General features: G+C 44.9%; 1 protein-coding gene across 1 annotated transcript in view; it reads left to right on the forward strand.

Annotated features, from left to right (window-relative positions):
* Positions 1–1,516: 1,516 nt before the first annotated feature.
* WNT3A (Wnt family member 3A) overlaps positions 1,517–24,626 on the forward strand; it is a 94,987-nt gene continuing 71,877 nt past the window's right edge. The window contains exon 1 of the mRNA XM_080583459.1: positions 1,517–3,084. Coding sequence (XP_080439585.1) covers positions 3,014–3,084 — 71 coding nt within the window. The 5' untranslated portion in view covers positions 1,517–3,013. The remainder of the gene's footprint in view (positions 3,085–24,626) is intronic.

The following is a 24,626-nucleotide window of genomic DNA, read 5'->3' on the forward strand; positions in this document are numbered from 1 at the left end:
GGTGAGCTTAGCCAGGGTCTGACAAAAGGCCCTAAAACCAACTGTTGGGAGAAAACGTTGCTGATTTGAGCAACCAAATGTGAGCAGTCCCACATGCTTACAGCCCGTGGCAGCCTTATTCCTGACTCTAACAGCCTGCAAAATATTCCCCTTAAAGGGTACCGGTTCAAAGGTAGCATTGATCATAGATAACCAATATATAGTAGCGTCCCAAGCCCTGGGAACAGCTACCATACTCCCGACTGCCTTTTAATCAGTTAAATGAAAGCCGTTGGCATCAGAGCAAGTAGCAGTGCTGCCAGCCGAAGGAATCGATACGCTCCTGCCTGCCTGCGTGTGCGCCTACGACAAAGTGGATTATCTCCATCCTCCCCAGCCAGCAGCTGCTGCCTAAGAGGAAAAGGGAGAGTGGCTGAATTTGTACCTCCAGGTGAAGTTGCCTGGTGCTTCCTGGTGGGAGGGGCAGCAGCTCTGGGGGATGTTTAAAGCTCTCCCCAGGAACAAAAGGAGGGGAGATTAGCTGGACCCCCCCAGGAGGGCCGGGTGTCCTGCCCCTGCCTCCCGCCCCCTCCCCGCTTTGCGCCTCGCCGGGACCCCCGCGCCTGGGCTGGTGTCTCAGGGTCTGCGTGTGCGTGTGTGTGTGTGTGTGTGTGTGTGTTCCCGTCTGCAGTGTGAGCAATTTCACTTGAAAAGACAGAGAAATCCCCTCCTTTGAAAGTCTCAGCGTTTGGTTCTTTCCAGTAATGCTATAATTGGATGGGATTTTCTCTAATACAGAGGGAAAGTCCTTAAGATGATTTTTCACACACCACCACCACCACCCTCCTCCTTTCTTCCTCATCCTACCTTATGCAATGAAACTCCATTCTCCCTCTCCAGCCTCTCTGGCTGCTCTGGGGAGGGGAGCTGCTGATGGAGGGGGGCGATTTCATGCCCTCGGTACAACTGCGGCATCAACACCACGGGGATCTGCCGGGAGAGGCAGGGAGAGCATCAATTCCTCCTCTGGAAGCAGCGAGGAGCTGCTCAGGTCGACTGGAGCTCGGCTACATGGGGCGATTAGATCTCAGAGCACTTGCCAGCGCTCACATTTGCAATCACTTGTCATCCAACCCTAAAGAAAATAATCAGGGCCCGACCCCTGCCAAATTCCCAATGATTTAAATATCCCCGAATGAACTGCATTTCCAGTATAATTTCACTAGAATGAATATATCTCTCCATCTAGCTAAACACAAACATATCTTTATATATATGCATATAAAGCTCTGTGTGTGTAAATAGGAATATTCCCTACTAAGGGAAAATATATATGCAGTTCTTAATGAGAAAGAAAACGCATTTTGATTTGAGCAAATGCAGGGTTACAAGCCTTCCTCCAACAAAGTCATTAAAAACCGTACCTCTCTTTGTTCCGTGTGAGCCACAGAAATTTTCTGATTCACAGATAAAATGAAATAAAGTCAAATAAATAAATAAAATTGCACCCAGTTCTCTCTGCTTAATAATAATAATTAAAAAAAAAAAAAAAGCAAACACCCAACAGGCAGCAGCCACAACAACCAAAGAAAAAAAAAAATCACGTGAAACAGAATCGTTGTTGTTATTCTGGGGAGAAAATATCTCCAGGCTCGTCCAGCGCCTCCATCCCCTCGGTTTCTCTTCTCCAGCCCCCTTTCAAACGACCCAGGGTAAGGGGAAAGCCTGTCAGCTGGGTGACACTTGCTCACGGACACAGCAAGCTTCAAACAATATGTTCCAGAGGAGCAGCAAATCTACCCGTGCACCCAGGCTCGAGGAGCTACATCTTTATAATAATACTAATTATGATCGCTTTTCTTATTTCCACCCCGCTGAAAACCTGCCGATTTTGGAACCATGCGATCCACCCCGACTCACCCCCCACCACCGCCACTGAAAGGAGAGAAATTGTTGCAATATGTAGAGAGAGAAATTAAAAAAGAGATCAATTACTAGTGCCCCGTGGGGTGGATCTGGTGGATGAAGTCGTTTGCAGCAGCGCGTTTGCAAGGTCCGGGCTGGGACTCCCGCAAATGGAGATGATCTGGATGAGCCTTGGTGAGATTTGCATGGAAGAAGTTGATTTCTTAGCAGATATCTTCACTGGAGCCCTTGGATCTCTGGCTGGTTGGACTGGTGGAGACGGGGGCTGCGTGGCTGCAGGGGATGCGTGGCGGTGTGCGTGTGTGCATGTCTGGGTGTAAGCCCTCTTTTTCTTTTTAATGAAAAAAGGAGGAAAAAAAGAAAAAAGGAGCCAACCAAAAGTTTCTAGAAAGTTACTTCAAATGCATCCCGACCATCACTGTGAGGAAAAGGGGATTTGAGAAGACGGCTGAATGGCAAGAAGGAGCAGATTGAGAAAATAATAATTTAAAGAAAAAAAAAAACTTCACACTTTTTTTTTTTTTTTTTTTTTTTGCATTTTAGTAGCTTCGACCCAGGGAGTGAAATCCGGGCAGGTTGTTATAGCTACCCAAATCCACAGGGGTCCCCCCTGTCTATTTAAACCCCCTAAATCTTCCTTCCCCTTTTTAAAACTACATTTTATCCCTTGGCTTGTGGGCCAACGTGCCCCCTAATGAGTATTAAAACACTATCTCCTTGCAATTAGCTCATTCCTGACTTCGCGCTCCTGATTGACAGAACAAGCCAAAGCATCAGAATTCTCCCTTTGGCAATAAGTGCTGATTGGGTCCTTTTTAAGAGAGCTACTTCAAACTTTTTTTTTTTTTTTTTTTTTTTTTAATATTTGCCTTCAGTGTCTTGGCTGAGAGAAGAGTTTTTTACCTCTCTGAGATTTTTTTTTTTCCTTGAGAGTAGTAGAGGAAGCAAGAGAGGATTTACCTGGTCGGGTTGAGTTCACTTCATTTGACTTTTTTTTTTTAAATTATTGTTATTATTATTATTAAAATAATCATCCTGCCTCAGAAGAAAGGAAGGTTTTGGCAACTCTGGTTAAAAAAAAAAAAAAAAGAAAGACAACTTTTCATCAATGGCCTCTTTTGGATATTTCCTGTTTCTTTGTGGGTTGAGTCAGGCTCTGTCAAGTTACCCAATCTGGTGGTAAGTTTTATTCTTCTTTTTTTTTTCCTCTCATTTTCATTTATTTTTCCCCTCCTCTGTTTTCTCTGCAACCCCTGCGCTTAAGATGACTTGAAATTCTCCTTTCGTTGCCACTCAGCTAAAGAGGTGGGATTGTTCCAGCGCCAGCAAGTTCTTAGAACCTGCATTTCACCTCTTTTATTTATGCATTCACTTTGTTTATTTTGACTGGGTTATACCTGATCTCTCCTTCTCCTACTGTAAAAGAGAGAGAGCGAGCGAGAGCGATCGGAAAGTTATTATTTTTTTTAAAGTGCTTTGATCCTCTCCTGTGAAGAACAAAAGGCACTGCCTGAATTAAAGAGATAATGATACAAGTTGACATGAGCATTTCAAGGTGATTTCGAGCTAGTCAGGTGGAAGGAAGGAGGGGGAAAAAGGATGAAAACATTATTTTTTTTTTTAATTTTTTTTTCCCCTTCGCTTTGAGGAATATTTAGGGAAGGAGAGTGTGCGAGGGAAGAAAGAGCAGGGAGGTGAGGCAAGGCAGAGCAACCTGGGCTGGCTGTGCAGGGGCAGAGCAGGGGCCGGGGGAGATGCGCCCGGGGATGCGCGGAGCCCTGCGCGCCCCCAAGCTCCGCGCATTTGGGGCCGGGCCGCCGCTGCTTCTCCGCGCTCTCCCCCTACGCCTTTAAGAGGCTTTTCGCTCTCCCCCACAACAAGCAAATGGTGCTGGGCAAAGGCATGTAACTGCACGATCTGCTCTAATTACCCCGCGGAGGTAATTGGGCTGAGGGAAGCCCTAGGAAGGCTCCAGCTCCGCGCTTCTCCGGCTGGTGCGGAGCGGTGCAGGAGGAACGGGGGCACCCCAGGGCTGCGGGGACACCCGAGAGCTGTAGGGACACCCCAGGACCGCGGGGACACCCCAGGACCGCGGGGACACCCCCAGGCTGCGGGACACTCCAAGGCTGCGGGGACACCCCAAGGCTTCGGAGCGGAGGCTCCCCAAATCTCGGAGAAGGAGTCGCTTGCTGCGGGGGTGCCGGGGCGGTGCTGTGAATAATCACCCCAACCACCCCCCTAAAAAAAAAAAAAAATGCTAAAAATATGTATTATCGTTGGAAAAGTGCACGGCCCCCGGCCGGGAAGGGGGAGCGGGGTGCAGGTGGCAGCAGCAGGGTGGCGGAGGAGCTGGGGGCCCGCTCCGCGCTGCCCGGCGGTGCAGAGGTGAGGGTGTTGAAGGCAGCCTCTCCAACTATGTCAGGTATGTCTGAAAGCAGGGAATTCGTTGGGATGGGAGAAAGGCAATAAAATGCAAATGCGCGCTTGGGAAGACAGGCAGCAAGAGCACCTGGACGGTAGTCATTAAAAAGCAATCTTTTATTCCCAGCCACGATCTAACTTATAATTAGAAACTCCGCTTGCATTCCTGATTGGAGAAGGAAGCGCATTCCTCCAATACCAACATAAATATTCCCTTGTCACCCACCGAGGGGAGAGGAGGGCAGGGCGGCTCCGCGTCCCCGACCCACAGAGGTGCCCGGCGCTGGGGAGGGCAGCTCCGCTTCCAGCCGGGGCTGCAGGTGTGCCAGGGATGTCGGGGGGAAATGCTTTTTTGGATTTTATTTTCCTCTTTTTCCCCCTTTCCCTCTTTCCCTTGGTGCCAACCAGCGGTTTTAGACGTTTATTTTGCAAAGAGAGCGAGCCCCCTTAGGCCATGGAAATGCAAAGGAGGTTTTGATTGGGGTGGGGGAGCCGGAGGAGAAGCCGGGTGCTGTTACGTGTGCTGCCTAAATCCCCCCCCCCTTCCCCGTACACATCCCTTTCCCTCTTTATTTATCCCTAAGCAAGATATAAACCCAGAGGCACCCCCTGGCCGGAGCCCCGGACACCCGGAGGCCACAGGGGCAGCACGGGGGTCCCTCGGAGACCACAACCACGGCAGTGCAGCTTCTTTTCTCCTGGCCAGATCACGCTCTGCAAGGACAGCTTACTCCCAAACTAGATGATTTAGCAAATCGATCACACTTCTTTATTTTATTTTAATTGTATTTTGTCCTTTTTTTTTTTTTTTTTTTTTTTTTGTACTGCAGGGAGGGAGGCAGGGCCAGAAATTTTTTAGTCGGATAGTGCAAGCAACAAACATCTCATCCCAAACCTCCCTGTTTAAAGCCTCCTGAACGTCTGCTCATAGCTGCTTGACTGCTTGGAGCAGCAAATCTGTAATTTACCATACACAAATTGTGCCCCCCCATGAATAATAGTTTCTAATTAAAACGTAAACTCCCCCTAATGCACACAGAGCTATAGATACCTACTCTGCTTTCAGCTTCCAAACAATCTGAGCAAAAGCAGGGACTAAGAAACGATACTTTCCTGCAGGGCTTGGTTAATTATTCTCCCAAAGGAAAGAAATTAGGGGAAACACCAAGTGCGTATTTGTCAGGGTGAGCAAGTGGGCATGTATCTGTTACTGTAATTGCCTCCACACAGAGCGCCTGGCTTGGCTGTGCTCTTTAAGTTGCTGTTCCCACCATGGCATAGAGGCACCTGTTTAAAATCGAGCTGCGCAGTGCTGTTTGGGCTCTGCACAGCCCCAGATGCATGGTAAGTTAAAAAAAATAAAAAATAAAAATAAAAATAAAAATAAAATAAAAAAATAGAATAACGGTAAAGAAAACATGGAGAAAAAAAAAATGAAAGATCCCCCGGAGCTCTTGTGCTCTGTCCTCATCCTTTCAGCAGCAATGGGGGGAAAAGTGAAGGGAGAGTCTTGGAGACAAAAATCTCCAAATAAAGAATTTACAGAAAGGGATGAAATAGGCTTTGAAAATAATTATTTAAAGTAATAAGAGAAGAGGGTGCTGGTTCCTATTGGGACCGATGTGGCAAGTCTGCAGGGACAAGTTGGTGTGATTTATTGCGGCACAGTAACCCCACGGGACCTTCCCCAGTACAGCGCAGCATTGCACCCTGCGACCTAAAGCAGGCACTGGTAGCAGCAGCAGGCTCTTCTGCATCCAGTGGGCCAGATTAGCAGCAAATATATATTATATATATATTTTTTTTTCCAAATGTTAGTGCTGTTCATTTGTTTTCTTTTTGTTTGTTTATTTTTTAAATATAAGAGAGACCAGAGTGAGTGAATGAAGGAAAATTAGGAAAACCAAAAGCAGAATTCATGAGCAGAGGGGATTAGATGTCTCCTGTCCTGTTGGGGTATGGGGCACAAGCAGTGTCATGCTGGCAGCATGAACAGAATTACAACTTTTCCCAGCTAACTTGCACTGCCTTGGCTGGTTGTCTCGTTGCACACGCAGTGGAAAAACATTTTATTTTTTAATCAGTGGCGTGATGCCGGACTTGGTCTGAGGATAGTCAGGGAGTGTAGAAGTGGTTCAGGAGGGAGAAGGGTTTGATTTAGGAAGAAAAACCAGCACTAAAAGATGAGCTGCGGTGCTGGGGATCTGTCCCCAAGCAGCCTGGGAGGTGGTGCCTGTGGGAGGAGGTGGCTGAGCAGAATCAGAAATATGGGCAGACCTCACCACCACGGCAGGAACCTGCCAGCTGGCTTCTCAGATCTTGTTCTTCCTGGGGTGCGAGGCAGCTTGGTGCATACTGAGTGGTTACAGCACGTGCCTGGGGAAGGGCTGGAGGGGGACACCTTGGCGGAGGAGATGGTCACTGTTGGGGGCTTTGTGTGGCAACACCCTTTTGGTCAGTGATGTGTATCCCTTCCTCTGTCCCACTGGTCCCCAAGGAGCCTTGTGTGATGTTTCCCAGCTGGGGGTAGCCAAGGAAAGTGTAGCAGCGCGTGAGATCCAGTCCTGAGAGCCAGCTGCAAGGTCTTGATCTTGGGCTGACGCCTGGCTACACTGCACTGGAGCAAGGCTGCACGGAAGCAGGTGAAATCCCTTCCCTTGTCCCTAAGGGACCCAGCTGGGCATGAGGGGCCACCCTCACCCCTCATGGCTTGTCTGCTTCACCCCAATGGGTTGTGCAATGTGGAGAAGGACAGGATGTGGTGGAAACAGGCAGAAGACATAGCTGCTCCTGTGTGACTTGATGTAGAAGTAGTCGCTGTGGTTTATGCTGCTCTTGCACCCATACCTGAAGGTTTGGTAGGATGCAGATGATGCGGTGTGGTCTGGTCAAGGTGCACTGCAGGTGCTCCATGTCAGAAGTGGCACAAGGAAAGGAAAAAGTAACATGAGGGCTTGAAGAGTGAGAGCTGGTGGAGCTCCCGTCCAATCTGCTGCTCTCTGTAAGACCTGTGTCACATCCTAAGTGGGGAGGGATGAGATTGGCCCCATTACAAACTGGGTAACGAGATGAGCAATAACTGCTGGTGGCAGAGTAAAAGCAGTGTCACTGAAGATGCCAGGCCAGCATCAGGAAAGGGCTGTGAAGAGTGTGTGTTAGAAATATTTTCCTGTCTATGACCTTGTTTTGCACTGATTTTAGGTTCTTACTGTTTGTTCTCCGAGACTAGTAACAGAAGCACTATTGGTTGAATCATCCATGTGGGATGAGTTTGGCCAAAGTTGTTGATGTTCTGCAGTAGCCACTTTACAGCCCACAAACGCTGGAAAAAGTGATCTAATGGATCTATCCATCCCAATTTCTTGTGATTCAGGAAATGTAAGTGCATGGGAGCAGGGTGGGATGACAGCCTTGCTAATAGAAAGACAAGTGACCCAGAGGCATTACTCCAGCAGTATGCAGGTTCAACAGCTGAATGTGTCCCTGTCAGAGTTTGATGGCATCACTGCAATAAAAGCCATGTGCAGATGAAGTCCTGGCCTGTGCCGTGGTTCAGGTGTCTCATGGCATCTGTGCACCTTGGGGTGGGGGGAACAGCCCCTGATTTGCACTGGGGTAGATGAAAGCCAAGCAGGGTTCTGGAGCCCATGAGAAACCCGATTCTCCTTTCGTTGCAAATTCTAGAGAACCAAGCTGAGTCTTGGCAGGCTCTGCACTTGAGAAACCGAAGCTTAGGTTTGGCAGCGAGTGTGTAGGTTAAGTGAGAGGTGATCCTTCCTCGTTAGCCAGGAGGAAGGCAGAGCCATGGAAGGTCACCCAAGGGACAGTGTGAGCCATGCACATTGACATCAGAGCTCCTAAAGCAATCTCTAGAGCTCAAAAACATGAATTACATGTACCTGTTCCTCCCCTGCTTGACTAACCTGAGCTGGGGATTTTGACATTTCTGAGGCAATAGCATTCATCTTAATTTCCTCTGCTACTGTTTGCAGTATGATGTTAAGCAGCTGTCATGCTCCTCTGCAGAGGTGGCTGCACTTCAGCTGTATGCGGTGCAATCCCTGTACATGCAGCCCTCTCCCACCCTTGCCCCAAGGCTTGGGAATTACCTTTACATATATAATATCTATGTTACAACACTATCTTACATGGCCTTGTTTTGCCAGGCAGTGTGTAATCACAGAAGGATGCTTTAGCCTGCTCTCAAATACCAAGTCTCCCACCAGCTTGGATTTTCCTCAGCACAGCGTGGGCAATTGCACACAAGCTGCAATGGGGATAGAGGGCTGCTGGGTGAGGGGACCATGCTGCATCAGCATAAGCAGTAGGACCTCTTGTGGGGTCTATACTTGGCATGTATTGTGCAAAGTGTAAAGCAAATATCTTACCATCTCCATTTTTTCATGGTGGTACTGGAGAAGCAGACTCTAATGTTGTCTCTAGCACAGTCCAGGGATGGAGGAATTGTGCAATGAGACTGAGTGGCTGGACCGAGGTCATACAAGTCTCTGTCATGGCAAGAACAGTAAACTTTGCAAGAGTGTTTAACAAGAGTGTTACCCCTGTTTCAAATATGGGGATGGCTGAGATACTCCCAGAGAGCACAGAGTGTGCTAAATGAGAGCCCTTATCTACTCAGATTTTAGTCTAATTTTAGTAAACAATGTTGTTCTGATACACTCATTGATTTTTATTTAATTATTTAATTATTTGTTTTCATTGTAAGAGGATTTTATTAGCTGGCAACCTAAAACCCGGCAACTTGATATTCAGAGAATTGAACCAAAGCATTGGCTCAAACAAACAAGCCTTTTCTAACAAAGAATAAAGAAAAGTGAATTATTTTGCTACTCAGCTCTTTTCAGATAGCTCCAGAGGCAAAACATACCTTTGCATACCTTTGAACACCTCTAAGACATCTCACCTGAAAACCATGGAGCACTTACTAACATGGCTTAAGCACTGTTAAGTACCCAGAAAGGAGGACGATGATTTTTATTCCCATTTTACAGATGGATAAGCGGAGGTAGAAGACTTTAAAGGCCTTGTCCTGGGCCATACGATGAGCCCTGCAGTACGGCTGGTTGTAGCACCAAGACACTTGGTTTTCTGGTTCACCAAGAGAAGGCAGGTCTTTTCTTCTTCTTTCTAAAGACCTTTCTACACAGGTTCCATGTCCATGGGTGCTATTGCAGTGCACAGCACTAGGCAGGATAAAGAGGTGATTGCTTCAGGGAGGCAGACGTTAATGAAATAGGTGGGTCTTATTCTCCTCTCTGAGCTCCTGTGCTGCTTTGATGGAACTTTTCACCTGTGCACATGGCATTTCTTTTTCCATACTCAGCTGTAAAGCTAGGCCCGGGAAATATCCATTGCCCCTGCTTTATTTGAAAAAAAAAATAAAAAAATTCATTTTAACTGCTCCCTCTAAAGGGTCATGCTGGAGGAACCTTGGCTTTTGCTTTGAATCTGTGGTGTCTCTTAGGAAAGAAAAACTATAGATTGCTGTTCTTACCCTGGAGGTACCAAGAGAAACAGAGCTGGTGTCTCCATCCCAAACCCATGGGATGCCCTTCCTCCTCACAACCCTCTTCCTACGGCTGGGATGAGCCAGGGGCTCAGTCTGTGCACCTCTTACTGCACCACCGGTGCTTTGCCGCTTATCAAAGCAGCAGAGGAAGGATGATGTTCTGTGCTAGACCTCTCCAAGAGCAGATGTTCTTGCTTTGCATTTGCAGGAGGGTGAGAAAAGCCCAACAAGACAACCATGTGTCAAAGCACACGCTTCCCCCTCATTCAGCACCGGCCCTCCTTGGGGAAAGGAGCCCATGCTTGCGTTCCTCGAGAGCATGATTCAAATAACCTAGCCACATTTCAAAGGGCTTTATTGGGCATAATGACAGCATTTAACAAGCATTGCACAAGTGTGTCACAGGGGGAATCCTCCGGGCTCTGAGTCACAAGCGCTCCGTTTGGACAGCTGGGATTTATGCAGTGACTGTGCTGAGCGCACAGTCCCATCCCCAGGGCCTTCTGTGAGCAGGGGTGGACCAGTCTTGCTTCCACCAAAATCCATGTCAAAATTTCCTTGCTGGAGCAGGACTGAGCTCATGTGCTTGCTCTGGTTCCCAAAAGAAGCCCTACAGAGCCTGGAAGAGGAGAGGAGAAGTGTGCAGGAGGTCTGGAGACCTTCACTGCAAAGACAGAGAAGAGGTTTCTAGGCCCAGAATCGGCATCCGATGTCTTCGGGTGATGTGGAGCTTGGTGCTTTCTGCCCAGTCAGGTGGGGCTGCTGCCAAGGTGACAGTGCCAGGGAAAAAAAAATGAAATATAGTGTATAGGAAGAAGAAATAAGAGAGGGAGGAGTATGGGCCTGAGCATGCATGTCTCATCCACGTGCTCACGTAAGGCCTGATGGGGCACAGCCCCAAGGCTGCAGCAAGAGCTGTTCCCATCCCATCTCACTGAACTCAGCTCTACTTTGCTGACACGACCAAATGGGGGCCCAGGGTCCATAAGATTCAGTGGGGCTTCATCCTGAAGGGAGGTGAGCACCCAGGGAAGTCTGTAAGGAGCCCCCCATTGCATACCAGGGCTTTGCTGTGTTAGGCCCAGGGTGAGTCTTGCAGAAAAGCCACACTGTGTCCTGATGCTGTCTGTGCTAAATGTTTCTGTTTAGCCTGGGTCACTTATAATGATTTTCTTCCCTTCTGTCTCTTTAAAAGTGTCAAGGTTTTCTCTGAATCCTATTATAATCTTAGCACAACATGTAAAAATTCAGCAGATCACCAGCTCACTCCAAATTCTACCAGTGCTTGCAAAAAGCAAGGGGAGGGGAAAGAGAACCAATACATTAACTCCCTTGTTCTGAACTCTTAACATAGGGCACTGCTTTTAAAAATGGCCTTTAAACCAGGGGAGAGCGTTACGCATCACAAAGACGTTGTTTGTCTCTTCCTTGCTTGTCACCTGCATATTCGCAGTCCCCTTCCCACTTGGGTGCTGCTGATACCCAGAGAGCACTTTGCATTTGTAGAGCCTGGGCCATCAAAGGAGTTCAAGGTGCCTTTGGTCTCCCCATCAGTTTCTGTTCTGGTATCAATATGAGTCAGTTATGCTTTTTATGGTATAGTGATAATTCTTAGCAGGGATGCTGTTACCTTTCCAACATGCTTTTTCCACTTCCTACATCATACTGATGTAAAATGCTTTACTCTCATTGCATCTTTCCACACCCTGAGGTACAGCATCATAGAATCACAGAATTATAGCATCACCAGCAAGGTCATGTCATAATGTGGGGCTGGGTCCCCTCTCACATCACAGGCCTCACATCACAGGCCCAGCCATTGGGGGTTGCCACTTCTTTTCATTGGGGAAGTCAGGTTTGCCTAGGGGGCTCATAGAGTGCCTCAGGCACTCCTTGAGCTTGCATCATGGGAGAACCCCACATTTCTGGCCTGACCTTGAGTCTATTACAAGTTATGTAAGCTCACTTTGTCCCCGTGCATCAATCCTGGTGTCCAGTTTAAGCACATCTTGCAGGAAAGGCAACTAATTTCAAAATGAAGATACCTGGATTTCCATCAGGTGAGCATGCATAGGTAGACATCTACTGCCAGTTAAGATGCCTGATGGCAACCTGGCTGTCCTCACTGGCCTGGTGGGGATCATATAAGGTCCACTGATGACATGCTTCTTTTCGAGCATCAGATGGAAACTGGTCAAGAAACCCCTAAACAATCTCAGTGTCTCTTGATGCGCATCTGCAAAAAAATGTGTGAGGCCTCAGGGTGGAATTCATTTTACCCATTATATTTCTGTAGTTTAGATGTCTCCATCCAAGACAGGTGCTCTTGGGTCCATTTGTTGATGGGGAGAAATGGGCACTTTCTGATGGTTAAACCCTCTGTGACTATGGAGGAGCTGAGGCAGTCAGCTCAGAGACATCTCCACCACTGGCATACAGGTTTTGTCAGATTATTCCCAAAACAGGGATTGCATTTTGAGAGTTTGCTCATTTACCTATTTCCTAGCTGTCACTACATGCCATCCATCTAAATGTGCTAAAATTCTCTAAACCACCCCTCTCCTCAGCAAATTCACACCATCTTCTATTTTGTCATGTCTCAGCATCATTGCTGAAAGCCTAAGCAGCTTGAGAGTTTTGCAGCTTTCTCTGTAACACATTTAACCCTTCCTCTAATCCAGCACACTCCAGAGCACAAATATATCTTCCTCATCCTCCTTATCCTCAGCTGCCAAACACAGTCTCCCACCATCCTCCAACCACATCCACAAGTCATTGATACAAGCTTGTAATAGAAAACCAACTCAAAACTTACAAAATGATACTCAAAATAGCTTTCTTGCTTCCCCATCATGACGGGTGACTTAGCAGAGGACATCGTCACTCCTAAAGATTCAAGAATTATATCTGCATTTCAAAGAGTTTCTCTGACTTTGTTTTACTTTCAGTTCCCTGAAATAAAATCCTTTCTCTTTTCCAGTATATGTCTCCAAATTCTGCTTTTCTAGTTTCATATTCCCTCTACATCCCTTTTGGAAGATGCAGGTTTTGATGGCAGAGGTTTGGCACACTCAGGCTTCCAAGGAATTTGCTGTTATTTGGCAGAATTCCCACTGTGGGACAGAGCATTGAGAAAAGGCAGAAACCAACTCTGCTGTAGCCAAACTTGTGAGACGAAGCCAAGCAGCACTGAGCAGAGCAGGGCTTTCTTCTGCTACCAGAAGAGTGCACCTTGTCTAATAGAGATATCTGCTAAGGGGTGGGAAGGCAGGAATGAAACTCCTTGAACAGTTGCCAAGCCTACTATTCAATTTGTCCCTCTGCCCCCAGAAGAACAACAATAGAGCCTGTTGCTAGACGGTGTTGTGTGGCATGACAGAAAGCATCTCGAAATCCTCACAGGCTTAAGGGAGCATTTCCATTTTTTTACAAGACTATAGTAACTGTGAAGAAGCGGGGCAGTTTAAGCTCTTGCTGGACAGGCAAGGTCTTCTCCAAAGCCTAGTGAAGAGTAGGGAAATACCACCGGGTGTCAGATGAGGTTTGGAGAATTTACTGGGAGACCCATGGCTCCTTTAGAGGCCTAAAATCTGGTTAATGTTGGTTTCTGGGGGATCCAGATCTGATTCCTATCCCTTCTGGAGGGAGAACCATCTTTCCACGTCAGCAGTCTCTAGCCAAGTCTTCTTTAGAGTTATTGGCTAGAAATAAGATGCAACTCATCTGAGGTATGTTAGACATTTTCTTTCAGATGGGATGAATCACTCCCCAGCTGTGCCAGTTTTCTCACCATTGCCTGCAATAGGATCCTGGATGACAAGGTCAGACAAACATATCTCATTTTGGATAGATGAATTCAGATCCTTTTTTTTTTTTTTTTTTCCTTTCAATACACTCCAAAAAGCTAGGAGCATCTAGGCAATTAATGATCCACCTTGCCCTGTAGATTATTAAGAGGATGCTTCCATTAGCAGAGCCTTTTGAAAATCCCAGTAGGCATTTCTTTACATCTTTAGAGACTGAAATATCTTTAAAAATCTGTCACCTGAAGTCCTGGTGTTGCGTTCCACATATGTACAAAAGAGCTGAGAAAAATTCCCATATGTTGGAAGGGCATTTGAAATAATTTCTTATGAAGAAATGAAAGAATTTCTTATTTTTCCAGCATGTTCTTCAGTGGGAAAAGCAGACCTGATGCATTTGTTGTGAATGACTTTGCCTTACCAATCCAGACCAGGAGAGCTTCACTTGACCCTGCATACCATAGGGATGCTGCCTGTCCTTGTAGGTTGGTTTTGTAGTGGTGGTCAAGAGCCATTTTGGAGTCTCTGGAAACATTGCTTTCTGATGTGCAGATGCTAGGAATATGGTCTAAAGGTGTTTTGATGTGTGTGCTTTGTGCTGATATAGTCTTTTTTTTCTCTCTCTTTTTGTTTCTCCTTTTTTTTCTCTCTTTTTTTTTTTCTTTTCTTCTCTAGTAGTAAGGGATCCTGCCTTCTGAGGGACTAGGAAGGCCAGTCGAGCCTAGCCCATTTACCATCTGGCTAGAACAAAGTGTATTGATATTTTTCAAGGCCTTGATACACTCTCATTTACAAACAGTGTAAATCTCTAGAGAGAGAAAGTGGCTGCCTGATTGCCAAGATCTGAATCTGTTTTGCTGCAACATGAGCATCACATGCCATAGAGAGAACAGAGGGTGAGCAACAGAGATTTAACTAATTATTAGGCACCTTAGGTTAGTTGAGATGCATCCTACCATGGGTTTGCAATAATAGACACAACTTGTACCATCATTAACTCATTCAAACAAGAAATCGTCTCATCCATCCTCACGTGCCACAGGCTGGATTAAATGTACCTAAATCACAGTTGTAAAGAAGCAGTGGATATAAGAGGTAGTTAGCACTGAGTCATTACTAACAATAATATCAACTGGATGAGGAAGGAGCTTGCTGGATCACAGTGTTTTTCTAACAAGACAGGTCATGGATATTAGCAGTTTGATTGCAAAACTTAGAAGTCACTAACAACAGGAGACCAAGGGCGCAGTGGGAATGAGTTTTTGCCTGAAAGAGTAATATGGTCCAGACAGATGGGGCAAACAACTGACTTGAAAGAGAATAGATAAGACACATTAGCAGAAGATTGGGAATCAGACAGGGAAATGCTAATTCAGTGGCTGCTGAAACCCTTGGTGCAACTTGCCCACAGGCATATGGGAAGTCTGTGATAGAAACGAGCAGTGAGTCCATCTGTCCTGCTGATGCAATGTATAGTCTCAGTCCCTGGTGAAGGAAATGTTCAAGCTCAGTCATAAAATAAGGCAGTGTTTTGTCAGCACAGTTTTCTAACAACTCCACTGAAATTACAAGTAAACTGCAATGTCTACCAGAAGACTCTCCAAACTGTGGTATGGAAACTAATTCAAGGGTTATATAGTCTGGCATATATTTACAGCCGCAAACACATCTCAGCTAACCTAGCTGTTGTGTCTGCCACCAACAGTGCTGCTAGTGGTAGTTCCTATTGCCTCTGACATTGGTACTCATCCGGAATAATTTGAGAAATTCTGACCTGCACTCTATTTCCAGGAACAGACTGAATGCAAGCTAGTACAGGCTTCTCTTTCAATCCTGGCATGGAAGAGCCCAGTTTTGCCATCTTTAGTACAAGAAGGTTAGGACAACATGGAAGACCTTGAATATCTAATGAGTTGTAGGCTGTGATAAACCAGGGGAAAAATATGACCCTGGGGATAAAGCACGTCCTTAGGACATGAGATCTCTGGTCATATTCCTTCTCTGCACTACACAAGCTTAAACCAATAGCTTGGTGACCTGGATGGATGAGAATAAGCTGGAGGAGAAAAAAAAAAAAAAAAAAAAGGCCATTTCCTATAGTCTCTAGCAGAGGCAGGCTGCACATATCCCATTTCAATGTACAGCATGGGGTCATTGAGCAAAGTCTGAGGTATGGGAAGAAGAGCTGTGCTGGACTTGCCTTTGACTCACTGTTTCCAAAAACATTGGAGTGAGGATAACAGCCAGGACAGCTGGACACTCGTGAGTCAGTACAACAGAGACCATGAGCGAAGAGCTTAGGTTTGTTCACAGTACTGTAGAGATGTACACAATGCTTACACACTGCAGCCATCCTGAGCAGGATTCGTCATACTCCATCTCAGAGCTGGACATCTCATCTGAAGTAGTCATCTAGGTTCCCTCTCTAGTCAATGAATGAAAACTGACACTTCCTCACCATGACTCATCAGACCTATCTGTGATGCCAATCTTAGGATGCAATGACTCTCTGTAGCAGCCAGTCTCTATGTTGGTGATCAAGAGAACCAAGATGAATACCCGAGAGCCTGATTTTAAATGAATATGGTTAGGCCAAATGCCCAAGATCCATCATTCTCAATTCCTATGGACCACTGTTGTGGGCCCCCATGGACAAGGAGTTTGTGTTTGTGTTAAATTCTGTCCTTTTGGGGTTTCTGTGGTGTTAGCTTATGAGGCAAGAGCTGATTCAAAAAAGGCACTCTTGCGGAAGTATCATCGGTCAAAGACATAGGTCAGAGACATAGTCATTTGGACTGACGTTTGGAACCGGTAAAGAATTGCCACCTGGAGGTACTGTGACAGATACTATCCTCAAGGCCAATCCCAATTCTGAAATGACTACAACAAGTCATCAGCTAATGTTGCCTTCTCCCGAGCCTGTGGATACCTGGTGATTAGGAACTGACTTTGATTTTCTTAACATATTTTCCTTTTAAATGCATTAGAGAGTGTCATATTTGTAAGAGCTTAAACACATGAACCCTCCATCTTGAGAACATGGAAAATTACTAAAGTTTTATTAGGAAAAAAAAAAGAGAGAGAGAGAGATTACATGCACTTTTTAAGAGAGTTTGAGATTTCTATGGTTCTGCTGACCTTGCTAAGGAGATCTGTACAAATTTCTTCGCACACTTCTGCGGTCTAGAGCTCAAATTCCCAGACTGTTTTTGTTACTGCGAATGCAGAAGAGTTTGGCTTATCTTAAATTTCCTTTATCTTAAAGATGTCAGAAAAGATACCTGGGATTTTCTTTGATCCCAAAAGTATATGGTGACATCGATATAATGGAATAGTGATAGAAGTGTTGTGAACATCCCTGTAAACTGCCTACATTTCAGGTCTGTGTATAGGTTTTGCTATTAAAACTGTCTGTTTTTTAAGTTAGGCATGATCTTAGCCTTGGGCACTACTATGCTAAGTTAGACTTTATTATTAACATTAGGAGAGAATAGACACCTCAGGTGTAATTTGTGTGCTTTTCAGTCAATGTTGGCCCCTTCCTCTATGAAATTCAGGCCCTTCCAAAGTTTGTTTAAAATGCAGAATTGTAATCGTAATGGGAGAACTTGTGCAAGGGGACTGACATCCTTCAGGGCATGAGCTTCATGGTGCTGGAAGGGCTGGCAGGCTGGGATCAGGGAGGGACTCATGGAAGGGCTCTCAGACACCTTGTTCCTCTGCTCCATCTCTTACAACTGGTTTCTACAGGAGTCAAGGGTTAAGCAGTCCTCCTGCCTGTCTGCTTGTCCCCCTAATGTCACTTGAACCCATCAGCCAAGTGAGCTTTGCTTGGCAGAGGTTCTAGGAGATACTGGATAAGTACGAGTCTCAGAGAAATGAGCAGCTAACAGGAGGAGAGATGTGACTTGCAGAGGGAGAGGCTGCAATGTGTGTGCATGCTCATGTCTGTGAGTATGTATGCATACATGTGTGCATGCAATTTTCCCTGGACATCCAGACAGGCAGACAGAGAAGTCAATGCTCTCATGTTTTACTGCCCGCAGAATGATTCTTTGCTCTGTATTTTTTTTTTTCATCCATCCATCTTCTCCTTTCCTTCTCATTTTGACCGTGCAGTTTTGGGGAGGAAGGAGAAAATGAAGTGGGTTATACCATCAGTTTCTCAATAGATGTCTTATACCATATGACTGAGGAAGAGATGAAGTGAAGGAACTTTCTCATAATGTTCAAGGAGAGTGGAGGGTTCCACTTTTTGAAGTCCCATGCTTCCCAGCCACCTCTGGTCCCCCACAGCAGGACAGCATGTACCACTTGTCTCTTTCCAAGGAGGAACCTGACCACACAGGGTCAGAGGATACAGTAGTGAGATTCTAAAAGAGTTTGTGTGAAGTGAACAGCCAGATCGTGTGTTGTGAGCACAGGAGCAGGACAGCCACAGAGATTCACCCACCTCTCTGGTGGGAAGGTATTAGCGGTGACATCTCCCAGAAAGTCCAGTTAACAACTACTTGGAGGATTTTTATTTTTTTGGTCAGAACAGGTATACACAGGTATAATATATATTACATACATATGTATATATATAAAAATACATGCATATGTCCCTCTCCCTAGTCTTAGCTTCCAATCCAAAGACACGTTGAACTCAAGGGAAATCATGTCTTCTCTTTAACAGACTTTGGAGCAATCTTTTTGTCTTGTGTCTTAGGCTCTTAACTCATTTATGTCTTAATCCTGCAAATTGCATCATACTTTGATTCTGGGCCAGGGGGGTGCTGCTTAGCCTTGTATTTATCCTAAATATCTGAGCATTTTGGTTCATTTTCTATGCACAGGCACCAAGCTGGGTCACACAGGTTGAGATCAAGCCCGAGAGCAAGGAGAATCGTTCCTGTGTTGGGCTGATACATAGCACATTATTATACATGTTATCAGGGACATACATTAATAATGTATGTAAATTATAGGCATATCTCTCAGTCCCATCTCCTATCCCATTGCAGGAGAGAGAAGGATCCCAGTTAAGGCTTGTATATATCTGACAACATGCAGCAAAACTTGGCTAAGAGCTGGACGGGGTTTTGGGGCATGCAAAGGCAGCATTGCAAGAACTTTTGTGTGTAACCTAAAGGGCTTCAGCATTTTCAGAATCCTTCTATATAGTACCTGTCCTGGTCTGCACCCAGGTCTCATATACTATGGGTGTTAAGCTGAGAGCTCCTGCTCTGAGCTCCACAGGTCTCTGGCTGAGTCTCCATTGTTGGCCAAGACTCAATCAATGTGAATAATTGATTTGGTAGCTCTGTGGAACAGAATAATCTGTTGGCTAGAGCGTGCTACTGAGATTTAAGAAACTTGGGTTCAAAATCCTGCTTCAAATCAAGCAGAGGAAACTTACAAAGCTCATTTTCCCATACTGTAGATGAGTGCCCTAACCACTAAGCTGCTGACTATGAGTATAAAGGGGACATTGCGTCCTCTAACTTCACTTTGGGAATGGCACCTTAGGGGATGGGCACATGAACAAATTACCACGAGGTAAGTTAGGGTGTGATCTAATGAGATGCCAGTTTTTCTGTGGTAACTGCCCGTGTGAATGTTCTTACCCTGCAATAAGCGCAAGGTGGTTCATATATACCAGGGGGTAAGAACATTCGCATAGATTTTCACATAGCTTACACCCTGCTTTGATTCCCAATAACTTGGTTCTGTGTCAATCTCAGCACCCTTGAGAATTCATCCTGGAAAATAAATAAATAAATAAATAAATCAAATTCTTCTGTTTTACCAAACCCCCAAATCTTCCATTTCGACATTTCCATTTGTAATTATTTTAATGTATTTTTGGTTTGCCAGAAATGATTTGCCGAGTTTGAATCCGTTGCACTCTTTTGGCAAAGAGCAGCTCCACCTGAGAGCCCTGCAGCCAGCTTTAACCAACACGGGCAGATAGTCTACTGACGCCTCACGAGCTCTGCCTGCCTCATAGTCAGAGACCTTCTGGGCACTGACATAATGTTAATATCCCCATTTCTCACAGCCAGCCCCTGAGCCCTGAAGAAGTTTGAACATGTGGAGATATGAAGCTAGGCTTATAAAACACTATTTAGCCCTGTGAAGAAAAGGTGTTGTGGTTGGGAGATGAGCAGAGCTTGCAGGTTGCCTTGAGGTCAGTGGGAGCTCAGCACTTTTTCATGCACTTCCCAAAGGTCTGGGAAATTGCCACAAAGGATAGCAGCAGCTCCAAAGAGAAGACCTTGATTTCAGTCACTGGCATACTGGTCTGGGAGCCTTACAAGGTTACAGAGATATATAGCAGGGCTTGAGAGCAGGCTGAGTATAACCGTGCATGGGTACAACTGAGGGAACAAGAGAAAATACCCTTAAAATGTTCCATGAACTGGTCCCAAAATTCCAGTCAAAAAACACTTGCTTATAGGGTGGGACCTTGTCTCATGATGACCCCAAAGGCAGGCTGACTCAAGCTGTCTTGAGGCATCTCCTTTCAAGTTAAATTAGGAAGTTTCGATTCATCTTTGAGGTAGCATTCCACCAGCATGGGACACCCTTGTTTGAAAATAGGGCTTGCTGAGAAAGTATGAGGACACCTTCTGCTTCCAAGCACACAAAGAGTTGTATCCATACTCTCCATTGGGTGAACAGCACACTCCCCTAACAGACCTCTGTGGATGGAATTCACTTACTTAATTTTAGCTATGTAATGCTTAAATATCTGAGCAAATCATCTTACCTCCCTCTAGAAAGATGGGCATCTTCTGAGGGAGATTCATCCTTCCTGAGATAGGTATCTTTGGTGGATGTGATGAATCACTGTCTGGAGTTGCCTATCTTTCTCCATCCACTCTAGAAACAGCCTAAACACACAGCGTTTAGACAGCTAAAGTTGGGAGGTATGACTGAGTGCCTGAACGCCCGACAGATGTCATTGATGTGATGCCAGTTGGTGTCCAGAAGGTTTTTATGCCTTTTTTAAGAGTGGCTGATGAGAAGTCTTAAGTGCTTGTGTGCTCCTTGAACATCCTTGGTGATATTGACCAATATAGGAGGTAAAAGACCCAAATCCTCTCTGGTGCAAAGAGCAGAATTCTTCCAATTTAGGTGCATACAGAAACTTAACTAGGTACTGCTTTGTGAAGTTACTTTCAGGAAAGAGAAAGCCTGACATTAAAAAATGAAAACTGAATGGGAAGGCAGGTCTATTCTTGGAAAGAATTGAAAATGAACTCCTTTCCCAGGGAAAGTGAGCTTTATAATCTGTCCGAGGTAGAAGCAGAATCTGCCAGATTTTAGCTTTGTGGTAAACAAGAGGATGTTAATCAGTCCAAAAACTTAAGATTCAAGAGGACTTTTCAAGAGATTTTTTCAAGAGAATATTTACAGAGATATTGCTGATATTCAGGACTGACAACAATTATTTATTTATTTATTTATTTATTTATTTATTTAGAGAGAACTAAAACCTTTTATTTCTGGGTTTAAGGTGACTTCTGGCTATGGAAGATCAGAATGAGATTCATGCAAGGAAATAATATTCCACCAATGTTCTGTGCAGGGTACTTACATTTTCTTCTAGGGCAGCTGGATCTGGCCTCTCTCAGAAAGGTTACTGGCCTCAGGTATGGTAATTTCCATGTTTCTGTAGACCTGAAACATTGTTACCAGCCTGGTGTGCAAAGTGCTAATTCGTTTAGGGCTGTAGTGGGGACGGTATTATCTTTGTAGTGGAAATAGAAACATATAGAGCACAGAGGTGTAGAGTTAATTTCAACAAACTTCTGCCATTTCAAAATTAAACAACCAGTTTGTAGCTTTCGTGTAAGTTTACTTTGTAGGGACTAAATCGTCCAGAAGGCAAGTCAACCCACCTGTCCAAGACACCTATCTTATGACAGAGCAACTTACCCTTCCAAGGCACTGATCTCTCTGTAATGATGACAGACAGGTCTTAGATGATATCATCAACTGGATTCCTAAATTTTAGATGGCTAAAGAGAGGTGAAATCAAATCTGTTCAAGGCAACCAGCTTTGGCATGAGCATTGGTTTCTGCCATGAGAATGTGTGAGAATTCAGCCCTGGTGAATGGAGAGGTTTTGGCAAATCTGTTGAAGTTCTGCAGCCTTGAGAACCTGTTTAAAGCTGAAATGGTGTGACCTGGCACAGCTGAATAGCCTAGAGGATGGGGACCACAGCTGACAAATATCACACCAATGCAATTACAGTGCAGAGATGAAACATGAGGTCATTGTGGCTAAGGAAGCTACGGAAGCTGCTTGCACAGTGTTATGGCTTGAGAAGTTTACTAGTACCTACACGTCTTTTCAAACTCTAATTGTGCCAACTCTACAGCAACCCTGACTCCAGGGAAGTTTTTAACCAAGCTATGAATCTCTGGAAGCTTCCTTCTTGTTTTGCTTCAAACCTCTACAGTGAGAAAGTCTGTGTCTCTCGACTGATTTCTTAAGCATAAACCTTGGCTTTTCATTAGTTTTTTGTGGATATGCATTCGGTCGAGGCCACATGGAAACTGTGAGGTTTCCTCAGAACATCCTGAGCAAATGAGAGGTGTCATCGCAACTAACATGGCTTTGCAGAGTATGGGCTTGATCTACGCTGACCTTCACAGTCCTATGGCAATTTTTTTTATGATTCTCCCATTCATAGTGTTAAGCAAAAGAGTTAAGATTTAATTTCTAAGTAAATGCAAAGCCTCAACTTTGCAAAATTTAAACAAAATTGACCTAATTTTTCTCACCTTGAAACATTCACCTACTTTCCTCTAATTCCATGATGTCTGAACACCTTTCCCTTCACTTATTTCTTGCTCTTTGCACTGTATTTCACCTACCTTTTAAGAAACTTTCAGTTGTTTGTATAGTGCAGTCCACACGTATGCGTTGCTGCTTAGGAAGTCAGAGGGAAAGGTGAGAGCAGACAGCTCAGCTCTTTAGCATAACACAGGTCCAGCATTTCCAGAGTTTTCTTGCAAATACTGAGAGCTTGGTCCCAGAGGTGACTGGGGACCCCTGCAGTCCTGGATAAATAAGGTACATTTGCAAAAAACTCTGCGTGCAATGCATTCAGCAAAGCCAGAATTAAGCCTATTGGACTTGGCATTTTTGTATGCAGACATCTAAGTGTGTATGTTTCAGTCTGTGAACTGAGTCCCATCCTGAGAAACTTCAGCATTAGGTGACTGATTTTTCAACCCACTTGAGAATGGGTCTGGAATACAAGGCTCTGTGGGCTCTCATTAAGATGATGAGGAGGACTTCATATTTTTCACTACTCATCCAAACAAGTTGTATTGGATGGAAAGGCATTTATAGGAAGAGCTTTCAGTTGTGATATGAAGCTGTCAAGAAGGAGGGAGAACCCATTCTTTCCCTTGATGAATGTTATCAGTAGGGAATTAGTCACCATCACTATGCTTCAGGTCTGCTGGAGTTTATTCCAGGCCCCATAATCTGTCCTGGGCTTGGTGAGCTGAGCAGGTCTCTCCTTACGTTGAGATTGCCATTGAATGTGTCTGTCTTCTACCTTGGCTGCAGACAACTTAGATGAGATGGGGTAAAATGGTCAGTGTTTCTCTTGAAAGATGTTGTTTCTAACAGCAAACAGTAAAGAAGTGACATTTCTGACTTGGAGCTAGCAGGACTATCACTGCAGCAATGACTAAGGACATTGGTGACCTTTACTTCCTATTCTCCTGGCTCAGAAGCAAGAGTACTATTAGGTTATTTATAACTAATTTGTAGGAAATTTGTGCATTTTATTGTTTTCTATTAGTTACAGATAGATGTTTTACTGTGGATGCTGGCTGCCTCTAATGAATGAGATTTCTAGCTATGTGACACAAGTATCTCTTGGTGTTTTAATCTGGACAAGCATTCAGGATTTGTTGGGTTTTTTTTATTTTTTTTTATTTTTTATTTTTGACTTTTGCCATTGTTAGATACTTCCATTTGAGCAAAACAGAAGATTTTGAGGAACATTTTCTCATGCCCACCGTGTCGCAGTACTTCCCAGCTGAGAGGGGTATCGGTGTGACTGCTCCCTCTCCTTAATACAACTTTTAGTCAATTTTGTACTGCCCGAGGCTCTAGCAGAAATTAGAATCCAGGTCTAAAGGTTTGCCTGTGTGTGGAAGCTATAGCAAATTAAACTCATGATCAAGTTTCTGCGGTGTAACAAGTTACCACACATCAGCTGACCCTTGGTAACTGTCTGTGTGCTCACTGCTAGCCTGCAGCAAGTGAGGTAATTAGACTTTGCTTACCCACAATAAAAAAGGGTTAATTTAAATCACATTCGCTACCATTTGCTGTAGGCTAGGAATCCACATATGTAGGATTGCTGTGGGTCAACTAGCATGTTGTAATTTGAGCTTGACTAGCTTGACCATGAGATTGAGCCCTAAGCAGAGATCTGGATTTATCATGCAGCAATGTCTATGCACTGACTCCTTCAGGAGGCACTCTAGGACATCCTTGTTCAGACATCTGCAACAGACATCTCCTTCTGACTCCTTCACTGTCAATAGAGAGGAGAAATGGATGGTACGAAGAATTTTTCTCATCATAAAGATATTTTTTAAAAAGCCTACTGAGCTGTTCTCTAAAACGGTGTATTTCTCTTTATTGCTGAAAAGGAAATCTGGATGACTTGAGGTAGACCTCTACATTGCTGAGGTCATCAGCTCGAAAAGTGAAGCCCACCTCCCAGTGTAATTTTTTTGCAGGCATTTAAGGGTCTAGTGCCATCCAAAGGGTCTCCACCTGCCCCTCCAAAAGGGCTCAGGTCTCCCAAAGGTCCTGCCTCATAACTGCCAGTCCCATAAGCATGTTTCAGAAACTGTGCTGTCTCAGATGAATTGAAACCTAAACCTGACTTGCCCCTTTTCAAAGGAGAATAAGTTACTTTTGAAACAATTTAACGTAGATT

The sequence above is a fragment of the Anser brachyrhynchus genome (genome assembly GCF_964034855.1).
Source record: "Anser brachyrhynchus genome assembly, chromosome: 2".
Lineage (NCBI taxonomy): Eukaryota > Metazoa > Chordata > Aves > Anseriformes > Anatidae > Anser > Anser brachyrhynchus.